Source organism: Procambarus clarkii, chromosome 42 (assembly GCF_040958095.1).
Source record: "Procambarus clarkii isolate CNS0578487 chromosome 42, FALCON_Pclarkii_2.0, whole genome shotgun sequence".
Lineage (NCBI taxonomy): Eukaryota > Metazoa > Arthropoda > Malacostraca > Decapoda > Cambaridae > Procambarus > Procambarus clarkii.
In genome coordinates this window covers 33,849,458-33,863,487 of record NC_091191.1, presented here as the reverse complement: position 1 = coordinate 33,863,487, position 14,030 = coordinate 33,849,458, and the positions used below count along the sequence as shown (strand labels likewise).

The following is a 14,030-nucleotide window of genomic DNA, read 5'->3' as shown; positions in this document are numbered from 1 at the left end:
TCACCAGAAAAGAAGGAGACTGCTGCAGACGAACAAACCGATTACCACTCCCGAAAGAGCAGAAACCCCAACGTCGGAGGAGAGCATGAAGCTCGCCGACCCGACCCCTAAGAGGCCAATGCCAACAGGTAGAGAGCCTTCGAGAAACCATCCTGAACCGAAGGGGCCACAACAAACAAGGAGAACAGAGATAGGAGAGCAGTCTGTCCATTGACCAGGACGGCTCAGGCGGCGCATGAGCAGGCCGGAGGTGAAACAACGCACGAGAACGCTTGCGAAACGGGGCAGAAGTAACATCTATACCGAAAGCAAGCTGAAGCGGCTCCGCCAGTGCCGCCCGATACGAGGAGATAGTATTCAGCATAAGATGACGGTCATGGAACAACCAAGAGAGAAAGGACAACACCACCTGAACCGAAAGCGAGTACAACGACGAAGAGTCAAAAAGAAACGGAAGGACTGCCAGGAAACTTCATACTGCCGCTGAAACGAAATCCGCAGGTGGGACACTAACAAGGAAACCACCTAGTCACCATAGAAGAGATGACAAACTCGAGTCAAAAATACCATAAGCGAAGAATCGAGGAGAAGATCGAACCAGTCACGTGACGGACCGGTCCGATGTGCTGAAAGAGGCGGAGCTGCTGGAAAACCTCCGGGTTCGGACACCGAGCAAGCAACGCCTGAAACCACGGCTGGGCCGGCCACCAAGGGGCCAAGAGGACAACACGAAAATAACACTTCCACACGAAAAAAACTTTTATTTAAAAAATTACGTTGATAACAACGCCTTATGCTACGTTACAAAATAAAATTAATATATACAAAAAAATATTCCAGTCATAATTAAGTAAAACACTATATTTTATATAGTTATCCATAAAGAAAGCTAATATTTCACAGCTCGATCTCCATCCTTGTCACTCACAAGTTCCTCAAGAGATCTATCTGTGCAATGTTCGATATTAATTATGTAGACAAAACTATGGGTCCTAGTGATACCTCTTGTTAGTGGTTGTAAATCGAGGATATTATTGTTGAAGTTCAGCAATTCAGGAAACAGGAAGATCCACGAAATTCAAATTTTCTACTTCAGTAAGAATGACTCGAACAGCGTATGAAGCATGCAAGCATAAAATTAACTAAACGGCCTAACTTCTTTAATTAAGATGGACAGAAAAGCCTTTCCCTGCCTGACGATGAATGTCATCCCCGTCTTCTCTGCAATTGTTTTGTTAAGGCAATTTGCTGTAAATAGCATGAGTCTTACAAGAATGTCTCCTACCAACCTTAGAGTCTTCATTCAACAAGGGCTTCAACAAATGAATACCGCCGAAGGGATATACCCACCGAGAGATGTGTTCCACTTCTCGGTGTATATACTGTTCAGAGTTTACTTTAGTCCTGGAATATATTCATAATTAAATGTATACTTTCTGGTTGGTCAGTAAGATAATGTAGTGGCCTTAATAACCCTCCCATGGTTCACAGGCCTTTTGTCCAACATTAAACCAATCCATTATATTGTCTACAACCCAGTACGTGGATGAAGAGTCTCTCTCTCTCTCTCTCTCTCTCTCTCTCTCTCTCTCTCTCTCTCTCTCTCTCTCTCTCTCTCTCTCTCTCTCTCTCTCTCTCTCTCTCTCTCTCTCTCTCTCTCTTTCTCTCTCTCCTCACATTCTCTCTCTCCTCACATTCTCTCTCTCCTCACTTTCTCTCTCTCCTCTCTCTCTCTCTCTCCTCTCTCTCTGTCTCTCTCTCCTCACTTTCTCTCTCTCCTCACTTTCTCTCTCTCCTCTCTCTCTCTCTCTCCTCTCTCTCTCTCCTCTCTCTCTCTCCTCTCTCTCTCTTTCTCTCTCTCCTCACTTTCTCTCTCTCCTCTCTCTCTCTTTCTCTCTCTCCTCTCTCTCTCTTTCTCTCTCTCCTCTCTCTCTCTTTCTCTCTCTCTCCTCACTTTCTCTCTCTCCTCACTTTCTCTCTCTCCTCTCTCTCTCTCTCTCCTCTCTCTCTCTCCTCTCTCTCTCTCTCTCTCTCTCTCTCTCTCTCTCTCTCTCTCTCTCTCTCTCTCTCTCTCTCTCTCTCTCTCTCTCTCTTTGTATAAAGTTATTTGAAACTGGACGAATAATTACACGAATTACATCAAATGTCAAGTAATAACAATGGTTTTGTGCACAGACAAACAACAGGGAACAGTTAACGGTTATGGTGATACAAAAGCACAAAAGATTTGTTTCACTTCAGGGAATGAATTTCTGGACAGATATTTAAAAACTCTTCACTACCAACAAGCTAATCATTTCCTTCCGAAGGCACTAGGAGAGTCTGGCGTTGGCGGCGAGACAGAACTGACTCCACACTCAAGGTCTTGCAGCCCCGTGAAGTCGTCACTGGCTGACAGGGACAGAGGCCTAGTCGTTACGTACAGGGTGGAGGTTGCTACCCCTCTGTTGGCTCCAATGGAGGTGCAGATAACTGCTGTCACGGGCGAGGCTCCGTTTGGTTTGCCTGAGGCTGTTGTTGAGTGGGTGGACTGTGGACTGGTGTTGGCGGTGTGTCAGGACTCCAGCATGTGCGCCACCTCACGGAATCCGCCCAGAAACTTGGCACTTCCTCTGCAGCTCTCCAGACCTGAAGTAACAGTTTTACTCAGCATGTTATAGTGGCACTGATACTGAAAGAGTGGCACTGAGAGTATTGTTATAGTAATGCTGAGCGTTATTAGAAAATCATTTGGAGCACTGAAGTGACTCGAACCAGTGATCAAGGTACGTCCTTGAGGCCGCGCACCTTACCACTGTACCACAACATGGTCTAATTTATACAACCAGGGATTTCACTGAATCCACGGGAGGTTAGCAGGCTTCTACTGAAGCCGGTCCAAGTTTCACATATAAACGCCAAGCACTCTGGTGTAGGTAAAGGTCACCAACCGAACCCTCTAACTTCCAAGACAAGGAAATCCCACTAACGTGATATATCAATGAGAAAATTAATTGAAACGTTGATATATATCACGTAAGTGAGGTCTGGAGCCGACGTGGAACATTCAGTAGGAAAGAAATCCATTAATACTGCTAATAGATCCACAAAACTATTGAAGCACTAACATCGCATATTATCACAACACAGGTTAAATTTACGCGGATGATCTATAGAAAAACATACTTCAGATTATTCTTAATGTGACATACATTCTTATTAATTTGTTGCGACATCCTAGAATAGCAAATTTATAACAACAGATGAAAAAAGGGATCCGACGACCCCTTGCACATTATTACTAAAAATAACACGGTTTTACAGGTAAGAATTTAACTTCTTAATTACAGAACAAAATGTAATCTTGTACTCTCCTAGTAATCTGCTCACTCGTGAGCATGTGTGGATGAGTGTGGTATGTGATTGTGGTGTGTGTATGTGTGTGTGTGTGTGTGTGTGTGTGTGTGTGTGTGTGTGTGTGTGTGTGTGTGTGTGTGTGTGTGTGTGTGTGTTTCTGCATGTGTTTATGAGTGCAGCAAACAATTCTCTGGTCTTAAAACATGTAAAACAAAATCATGTATCTTCCACACACAGCAGTTCAAACTCACAGGAAGACAGTGATCCGGGAGAAGAGCCATCGCCTTCGTAAGCATAATTCCTCAGGTGGTCCCCTGCGGGAGGGATACTGTCGGTACCTCTCTTACCGCCGACGCCGTTCTGCTTCCCATTCTCCAGCGTCGTCCCTCCGGATTTCCTGCCTCCACGCTCAACGTCCGGGGCAGGCACTAAGGACCCGCTCCGTCGCTGGTCCTCCATGCTGCTGGTCTCAGAGGCGGCGTCCACCTGCAGCACATCTACGCCTGCCCAATATTATTAAATGAAATAAACAAAACATTCTCAGAAAAAAACTTACATAAGCTGACGAGATAAAGATATAAATACAGTTCTCTCCAAGGGCAAGCGAGTTATACACAGAGATCCGAATAGCATATGGAAGCTGAAACTATAAAGATACTTAATCACTTGTGAATGGTATTGAAGGGCTCCTCTGATGCCTACCGGGATGAAGCCATTCGCTGGCTTTGATCAAGTACTTAATGCAACTCAAGAGGCCACTGACCTGGTAGGTTAAGGTTTCTGATTCAGGCTGGTAGTGGGAAGGGCCCCATACCTGCTTTGTTGGGGTTCTTGGTCCAGGCTGGTAGGAAGAGGGCCACATACCTGCTATGTTGGGTTTCTGGTCAAGGCTGATAGGGGGATGACCACATACCTGCTATGTTGGGGTTCTTGGTCCAGGCTGGTAGGGGGGGGGAGGGCCACATACCTGCTATGTTGGGGTTCTTGGTCCAGGCTGGCTGACCGTTGGCTTTGGGCGGCGTCAACAGTTGCAGCTCCAGCAGGTTGGGCGTGTTGTTGCAGGGCGGGGAAACCTGTTGCTCACAGCTGACGGCGTCTTCCTTGTTGTCAGCGGCGCCTCTGCGCAGCGCAGAGCGGCGGTGGTGCTGATGCAGCAGAAAGGCGCAGATCAGCACTGTTTTGGGAGGAGCACGGGATGAGCTCAAGGTTTAGTAGTCTAGTGATGTGACCTAGACTGACAATCTAATGATGTGGCCCACACTGACAGTCAAGTGATGTGACCCCACACTGACAGTCAAGTGATGTGGCCCACACTGACAGTCTAGTGATGTGGCCCACACTGACAATCTAATGATGTGGCCTACTCTGACAGTCAAGTGATGTGACCCCACACTGACAGTCTAGTGATGCGACCTACACCGACAGTCTACTTATGTGACCCCACACTGACAGTCTAATGATGGGACCTGCATTGACAATCTAGTGATGTGACCTGCACTGACAGTCTAGTGATGTGACCTGCACTGACAATCTAGTGATGTGACCTGCACTGACAATCTTGTGATGTGACCCCACACTGACAGTTTCGTGTTGTTACCAACATTGGCAGTTTAATGATGTGACCCACACTGGCAGCCTAGTGATGTGACCTACTCCGACAGTCTAGTGATGTGACCCAAACTGACAGTCTAGTGATGTGACCTACACTGAGAGTCTAGTGATGTGACCCCACACTGACAGTCTAGTGATGTGACCAACACTGACAGTCTAGTGATGTGACCTACACCGACAGTCTAGTGATGTGACCCAAACTGACAGTCTAGTGATGTGACCTACACCAACAGTCTAGTGATGTGACCCACGCTGACAGTCTAGTGATGTGACCAACACTGACAAATGCACAAAAAGCACAAGGAAGCACAAAAAGGCAAGGAATTTACTGGGTTTGCAAAGATGACAGATTAATGTTAGAGAACATAACTAAACTGATGAAAAACATTCTCGAGTCACAGAGATTATCATTCACAGACAAGCTACCAGTAATATATGCGGACTGGAAAAAGACAACATTGGGTAACGACCAAAACTCAGGAACAGATAGTTTAGAGAACCGCAGCAGTAGTGTGGAGGAAGAGGGTATTGTGGTACAAAATAACAGCAATATTGCAGAGCCAGGCAATATAGACAATGAGAGCAACAGTGAGACAGAGTGCATAAATGAAGGAATTGGGACGAAAAACGGAGATGGCTCCAATAAAGAGGTAGACAAGACAGACACAGATACAAATACCTTGAAAAACGCAAAACCGGAAGACATTTGCAAATTCTACGCTAAAGGAATATGCAAATATGGAAAATTAGGAGCAAAATGTCATTTTCTGCATCCTCGAAAATGCAGGAACATGTTGGCGAGGGGTACATGCCGTTTTGGAACAGGGTGTAGATACTTCCACCCTAAATTATGTCAATTTTCAATTAGGGACAAAAAATGCTACAATCTTCAGTTTCCGGAATTCCACGTGAGAGGTACGTAGACGGGAAGATCAATATGACACTACTGGAAATTTTTTAGAGGAAGGCAGAAACAGAGTAGTAAATATAAGAGAGAGGAACAGTCAGATGGAACCACTACAGGATTACAGAGGGGAAGGGAGATACCCACAAGACTGGAATACAAATTATCAACAAGCACACAGGTACTACACCACACAACACCCGTCCAACTACCAAAACTGGACGAATCACTTCCAAAACAACACACCCTGGACGCAAACACAGTGGCCTCCTTACCAGAGCCTCAGATATTAACACCAAGTAAGGCTTCCAGCACTACCACTAACACGATAACATCATTTATATTTGCCAACATCCAGGGTATAAAAACGCGCAAATCCAACAAAGTTCAGTTTAGATGGTCTCCTTCATGAGGCAAATGCAGTGCTTGCAGCCCCTAACAGAGACCCACACAAAGGACTACCGTGATGGTGAAATATGGATCTCAGAGTACAATCTTTTCAGATGTGATAGGAAACACCGGCTTCAGGGTGGGGTCAGCCTCTACATCAAAGACACACTCATCTGTACTGAGCTGCAAAACACCTCGAATGATATTGTGGAAGTGCTGATAATCAAAATAGATATTCTAAATGTAGTTATTGTCCTTGTATATAAGTCACCGGAGGTAAACCCTCAGCAGTTTAAAGACCAACTAATGAAAATAGAACACTCCTTGGATAACCTCCCAAATCCAGCCCCGAACATCATCCTGCTTGGGGACTTCAACCTACGGCACCTGAAATGGAAGCACCTGGCTAATACAGTAATATCAGAAAGAATACCAGGAAGTAGCCTAAATGAACAGGCACATGCAAATGACCTGCTACGGATGTGCGACTGGTTTGCCTTAAACCAGCAAATAATAGAACCAACTAGGAAGGAGAACACGCTGGACCTCATTTTCACTAATAATGATGAATTGATCAGGAACATAGTGATTACAAATACCTGTTATTCAGGTCACAACTTAATTGAAGTTATGACAACCAAGGGGAGTAGACCTTCAAAAGCAGTCCAGATTCCCGGTGGAGGAGATTTCAGCAAATTCAACTTCAATAATAAACAGATAAACTGGGAGCAAATAAAAGAGGACTTCACAGAAATAAACTGGGAAGAACAGCTAGAAAATGCAAACCTGAACCAGTGCCTTGAAAAAATAAGCTCAGTAGCACTAGAAATATGTTCAAACGGCATACCCCTAAGGAAAAAGAGGAAGAGATGCAGATTGCAACGGGAACGTCGTTCCCTATATAGGCGAAGAAAACGAATCGCGGAACAACTTGAGAGTCGCACCCTATCTCAAGAACGTCGAAGAAGATTAGGTAGAGAAATAGAAACAATTGAACGCAAGCTACAAGAATCATACAAAACCCAGGAGAGGCAAAGAGAGCATAAGGCCATCAGTGAAATAGAGAGAAATCCGAAATATTTTTTCTCCTATGCAAAATCAGGATAAAAAACCACATCTAGTATCGGGCCCCTGCGAAAGGGAGATGGAACTTTCACCGATGACAACAAAGAAATGAGCGAGCTACTTAGGAAGCAGTACGCCTCTGTTTTCAGAGAGCCATTAAACACACTAAAGATTGATAACCCAAATGAATTTTTCATTGATATGATACCAACATCAAATCATGTATCAGACGTCACCCTATCCCCACTGGATTTTGAAGAAGCCATAAACAGTATGCCTATGCACTCTGCACCAGGCCCGGATTCTTGGAACTCCATATTCATCAAGAACTGTAAAAAAAACACTATCGCAGGCCCTCCACATTCTGTGGAGACAAAGCCTATATACTGGCGTTATTCCTGATATACTAAAAACAGCAGAGATAGCACCACTTCATAAAGGAGGAAATATGGCAGAGGCAAAAAATTACAGACCGATAGCACTAACATCGAACATCATAAAAATTTTTGAGAGAGTGCTAAGAAGTAAGGTCACAAAATACATGGAATCACAGCATCTCCATACCCCGGACAACATGGTTTCAGAACAGGGCGCTCTTACCTGTCGCAGTTGCTGGGCCACTATGATATGGCATTAGATGCTATGGAAGACAAACAAAACGCTGATGTAATTTACACAGATTTCGCAAAAGCTTTTGATAAATGTGACCATGGTGTTATTGCACATAAAATGCGTTCAAAAGGAATTACCGGAAAAATAGGCAGATGGATCTACAATTTCCTGACCAACAGAACCCAATGTGTAATAGTCAACAAAATAAAATCCAGCCCATCAACCGTGAAAAGCTCAGTCCCCCAGGGTACTGTGCTTGCTCCAGTACTTTTTCTCATCCTCATATCGGACATAGAAAAGAACACAACCTATAGCACTGTATCATCCTTTGCAGATGACACTAGGATCTTCATGAGTAGGCAACATAGAGGACACGGCAAACCTGCAGTCAGATGTAGATCAGGTCTTTCTATGGGCTACAGAAAATAATATGATCTTTAACGAAGATAAGTTCCAGCTCATGCGCTATGGAAAAAATGAAAATATAAAAACGGAAACCACGTACAAAACTCAGGCAAATCATAACATAGAACGAAAAGGCAATGTAAAGAATCTGGGTGTACTCATGTCGGAAGACCTTACTTTTAAAGAACACAATAAAGTAGCCGTCACAACTGCAAGAAAAATGACAGGTTGGATAACAAGAACTTTTCACACTAGAGATGCTATACCGATGATGATACTTTTCAAAACGCTTGTGCTCTCTAGAGTGGAGTACTGCTGCACAATGACAGCCCCTTTCAAAGCTGGAGAAATTGCTGACCTGGAGAGCGTGCAGAGATCCTTTACTGCTAGAATCCACTCTGTAAAACATCTAAACTACTGGGACCGACTAAAGAGCCTAAATCTGTACTCCCTTGAGCGCAGGCGGGAGAGGTACATAATAATTTACACATGGAAAATATTAGAGGGGCTGGTCCCGAAACTGCACACAGAAATAACATCACATGAGACCAGAAGACATGGTAGGATGTGCAGAATACCCCCCGTCGAAAAGCAGAGGTGCAACAGGTCCTCTGAGAGAGAACTCTATCAACATCAGAGGCCCGAGACTGTTCAACACGTTTTCGCTACACATATGGGGCATAACTGGCAATCCCCTCACAGTGTTCAAGAGAGAACTGGATAAACACCTCCAAAGGATACCTGATCATCCAGGCTGTGACTCATACGTCAGGCTGCATGCAGCTGCGTCCAACAGCCTGGTTGATCAGTCCGGCAACCAGGAGGCCTGGTCGACGACCGCGCCGCGGGGACGTTAGGCCCGGAAGCACCTCAAGGTAACCTCAAGGTAAGACAGTCTAGTGATGTTACCTACACTGACAGTAGTCTAATGGTGAGGTCTACACTGACAGTCTAGTGATGTGACCTACACTGACAGACTAGCGATGAGCCCTACACTGACAGTCTAGTGATGTGACCCCCACTGACAGTCTAGTGATGTGACCCACACTGACAATCTAGTGATGTGACCTACACCGACAGTCTAGTGATGTGACCAACACTGACAGTCTGGTGATGTTACCTACACTGACAGTCAAGTGATGTGTCCAACACTGACAGTAGTCTAATGGTGTGGCCTACACTGACAGTCTAATGATGTGGCCTACACTGAGAGTAGTCTAATATGTTGCCTACACTAATAGTAGTAAAACGATGTGGCCTACACTGACAGTAGTCTAATGATGTGGCTTACACTGACAGTAGTCTAATGATGTGGCTTACACTGACAGTAGTCTAATGATGTGACCTACACTGACAGTAGTCTAATGATGTGACCTACACTGACAGTAGTCTAATGATGTGATCTACACTGACAGTAGTCTAATGATATGACCTACACTGACAGTAGTCTAATGATGTGACCTACACTGACAGTAGTCTAATGATGTGACCTACACTGACAGTAGTCTAATGATGTGGTCTACACTGACAGTAGTCTAATGATGTGACCTACACTGGCAGTAGTCTAATGATGTGACCTACACTGACAGTAGTCTAATGATGTGACCTACACTGACAGTAGTCTAATGATGTGACCTACACTGACAGTAGTCTAATGATGTGACCTACACTGGCAGTAGTCTAATGATGTGACCTACACTGACAGTAGTCTAATGATGTGACCTACACTGACAGTAGTCTAATGATGTGACCTACACTGACAGTAGTCTAATGATGTAGACTATTATCAACATATCAGTAAAATATCAGCTGAATAATGATGAATATAACATTATGAGAAGTTTTATCATATAGCTTATTAAATAGGGATTCGAATTAAAAATAATATTGTTTAAAATTTTTCTGTGTTTTATATTACGTTTTAAATTAATATAAAACAAAACTTTTAGTTGTGTGTATTTATCGCCCATATTCTGCTGGAATGATTGAGTGGGATGAGCCCTGGAAACGCAGATGCGAATCCTGGTCTGGTCATAGAGTTCTTTGTCATTTATTGCCTTTGGGACCATTCAACCTTTCTCACTCGTGTAGGCCCAGCGCCACAAGAACATGCCCTGGGATTTGATGAAAAAATTTACTCACGACCCATTTCTTTCTTAGGGGCCTTCTTTGGGGAATTTCTTGTACTCTACGATCTTTTTTTATCTGTTGGTCTGATGAAGACACCGTCTTTGACATTTGCCTAAGACTTTTTAGAGTGAAATCTTGCAGGAACTCGAAGGCTTCTGACTCCTTATGTAACGCTGTGACAACTTGTTTCATAAGCCCAAATTTTATGTGCAGTGGTGGGATTAGTATCTTCTGGGGGATCCTCCCTGGCTCCCAACTTGCTTTGTTCTTCCCCACAGAGAACTTTATCTCCTATGGACAGTCACTTGGTAATAACTCTTTGGAGATCAATCAGAAACGTGACCCGTTTGAAGGTTCCGATGACGTCTCAGCCGGACTTAAAGGCGTCCAGCAATCACTAAAGCAAAGTTTAAGAAATAATAGCAATTTCCAATAATATGAGACATAAGCAATTACAAAATAAACTACACAATAAAAAAACAATTGTCACACATTGTTAAAGACGTGGACTGCTGCACATCACCAAAGCAGCATCTACAGACTGAACTTAACAGGTAGATATACTCACGCAGGAGAAATGTGCACCAGACGACAATGGTCACCAGGATCCCGAGCGGCAGTTTTAGTGAAGTCTCCCCCACGTCTGGCAGGTGACAGTGTTGTCCGCTGAACCCCGCCGGACACGCACACATAAAGCCTTCACAGAGAACGGAATACCATTAGAAGAGGGTAACTTAAAAGAAAGAACAAAATCTAAAAGTCTCATTATTAGGTGGAACAGAATTTCACTCATGAACATTAGAAACATAGGAAGTAGTGGCAAATTCCAAGTCAATTATAGAAGATTAATAAGATGAGTAGACAGTCCAAGTTAGTTGGAAGAGTAGACAATGCAAATCAGGTGGAAGAGTAGGCAATGCAAATCAGGAGGATGAATAGGCATTCGAGGAGAAATGGGATAAGACCAAGTTAGTTGGATATGCAATCCGTCAGGTGGATGAATAGGCAGTCCAAATCAGGTGTATGGGCCCACATGAGAGGGGCTCATATAAGAGGGGCCCACATGGGAGGGGCCCCCACAAGTGAGGGGCTCCACAAAGGAGCGGCACCTGAGGAAGAGGCCTAGAAGAGAGGGGCCCAAGGGGGAGGGGCCGATGAGAGAGGGACCCACAAGGGAGAGTCCAACAGGGGAGGGGCCCACACGGGACGGCGTCACAAGGGACGGGCCCCAAAAGAGAGGGTCCGACAAGGGAGAGGCCTCCACAAGGTAGGGCCCCTCAAGGGAAGGGACCCACAAGGAAAGGGCCCTACAAGGAAAAGCCATATAAGGAAGAGGCCCCCCACAAGGTAGAGCCCTATAGGGGAAGATCCCGACAAGGAAAGTCCTTCAAGGGAGGGGCCACACAAGGGAGAGGGCCCCCACAAGGTAGGGCCCCTCAAGGGAAGGGACCCACAAGGAAAGGGCCCTACAAGGAAAAGCCATATAAGGGAGAGGCCCCCCACAAGGTAGAGCCCTATAGGGGAAGATCCCGACAAGGAAAGTCCCTCAAGGGAGGGCCCACAAGGGAGGGCCCCACAAGGTAAAGCCCCACAAGAGAGGGGCCCAACAAGGGAGGACCCTACAAGGGAGGGCCCTACAAAGGAGGGGCCCTACAAGAGAGGGGCCCACAAGGGAGGGGCCCCACAAGGGTCCCTCCCTACAAGGTGGTGGGGAGGGTGTAGAGGGTGGTGTAGCGAGGGTGGGGGCCCCTCCCTACAAGGAAGGGGCCCACAAGAAAGGGGCCCCACATGGGAGGGGGCCCCCACACGGGAGGGCCCCACAAGGCAGGGGCCCACAAGGGAAGGACTTACAAGGGATGGGACCCACAAGGGAAGGGCCCCATAGAGAAAGGACCCTATAAGGGAGGGGGCCCCACAAGGGAGGGGGGCCCCACAAGGGAGGGGCCCACAAGGACGACTCACCTGGCTGGGTGTTGAAGCAGGTGCCTCCGTTAAGACAAGGACGCCTCACCTGGCTGGGTGTTGAAGGAGGTGCCTCCGTTAAGACATGGACGCCTCACCTGGCTGGGTGTTGAAGCAGGTGCCTCCGTTAAGACAAGGACGGCTCACCTGGCTGGGTGTTGAAGCAGGTGCCTCCGTTAAGACAAGGACGGCTCACCTGGCTGGGTGTTGAAGCAGGTGCCTCCGTTAAGACAAGGACGCCTCACCTGGCTGGGTGTTGAAGCAGGTGCCTCCGTTAAGACATGGACGCCTCACCTGGCTGGGTGTTGAAGCAGGTGCCTCCGTTAAGACAAGGACGCCTCACCTGGCTGGGTGTTGAAGCAGGTGCCTCCGTTAAGACAAGGACGCCACACACACTCGTCCTCGTCCTCACACGTCTCCTCACTACTGCTCAGCGCCCGGCCCTCACCACACCTGTGACGACCACATCTGTCACTACCAGCCCCTCACCACACCAGTCACTACCACCCCCTCACCACACCTGTGACGACCACATCTGTCACTACCAGCCCCTCACCACACCTGTCACTACCAGCCCCTCACCACACCTGTCACTACCAGCCCCTCACCACACCTGTCACTACCAGCTCCTCACCACACCTTTGACGACCACACCTGTCACTACCAGCCCCTCACCCCACCTGTGATGATCACACCTGTCACTAAAAGCCCCTCACCACACCTGTGATGACCACACCTGTCACTACCAGCCTCTCACCACACCTGTGACGACCACACTTGTCACTACCAGCCCCTCACCACACCTGTCACTACCAACCCCTCACCACACCTGCGATGACCACACCTATCACTACCAGCTCCGCACCATACCTGTGATAACCACACCTGTCACTACCAGCCTCTCACTGCACCTGTGATGACCACACCTGTCACTACCAGCCCCTCACCACACCTGTTATGACCACACCTGTCACTACCAACCTCTCACCATACCTGTGATGACCACACCTGGCACTACCAGCCCCTCACCACACCTGTGATTACCACATATGTCACTACCAACTTCTCACCACACCTGTGATGACGAAAACTCTCACTACCAGTCCCTCACCACACATGTGATGACCACACCTGTCACTACCAGCCCCTCACCACACCTGTCATTACCAGCCCCTCACAACACCAGTGATGATCACACTTGTCACTACCAGCCCCTTACCACACCTGTGATGACCACACCTGTCATAACCAGCCCCTCACCAAACCTGTGATGATCACACCTGTCACTACCAGCCCCTCACCACACTTGTGATGACCACACCTGTCATTACCAGCCCCCTCCACACCTATGATGACCACACCTGTCATTACCTGCCCCACACCACGCCTGTGATAACCACACCTGTCACTACCAGCCCCTCACCAGACCTGTGATGATCACACCTGTCACTACCAGCCCCTCACCACACCTGTGATGACCAAACCTGTCACTACAAGCCCGTCACCAAACCTGTGATGTCCACACCTGTCACTACCAGCTTTTAATTTCATATCTAAATATGGAAATATGTTAGTAATTATACATCCATATTTTAAGTGTAAAACACATCAGAGG

The 14,030-nt window shown here is 46.6% G+C and overlaps 1 protein-coding gene across 1 annotated transcript in view; it reads right to left on the bottom strand.

The window, feature by feature from the left end:
- Positions 1-2,078: 2,078 nt before the first annotated feature.
- LOC123749975 (putative neural-cadherin 2) overlaps positions 2,079-14,030 on the bottom strand; it is a 248,062-nt gene continuing 236,110 nt past the window's right edge. Inside the window, exons 24-28 of the mRNA XM_069339741.1 lie at positions 12,759-12,868; positions 11,022-11,150; positions 4,304-4,510; positions 3,588-3,839; positions 2,079-2,628 (exon numbers count right to left, since the gene is read on the bottom strand). Of these exons, the coding sequence (XP_069195842.1) occupies positions 2,555-2,628; positions 3,588-3,839; positions 4,304-4,510; positions 11,022-11,150; positions 12,759-12,868 (772 nt within the window). The 3' untranslated portion in view covers positions 2,079-2,554. The remainder of the gene's footprint in view (positions 2,629-3,587; positions 3,840-4,303; positions 4,511-11,021; positions 11,151-12,758; positions 12,869-14,030) is intronic.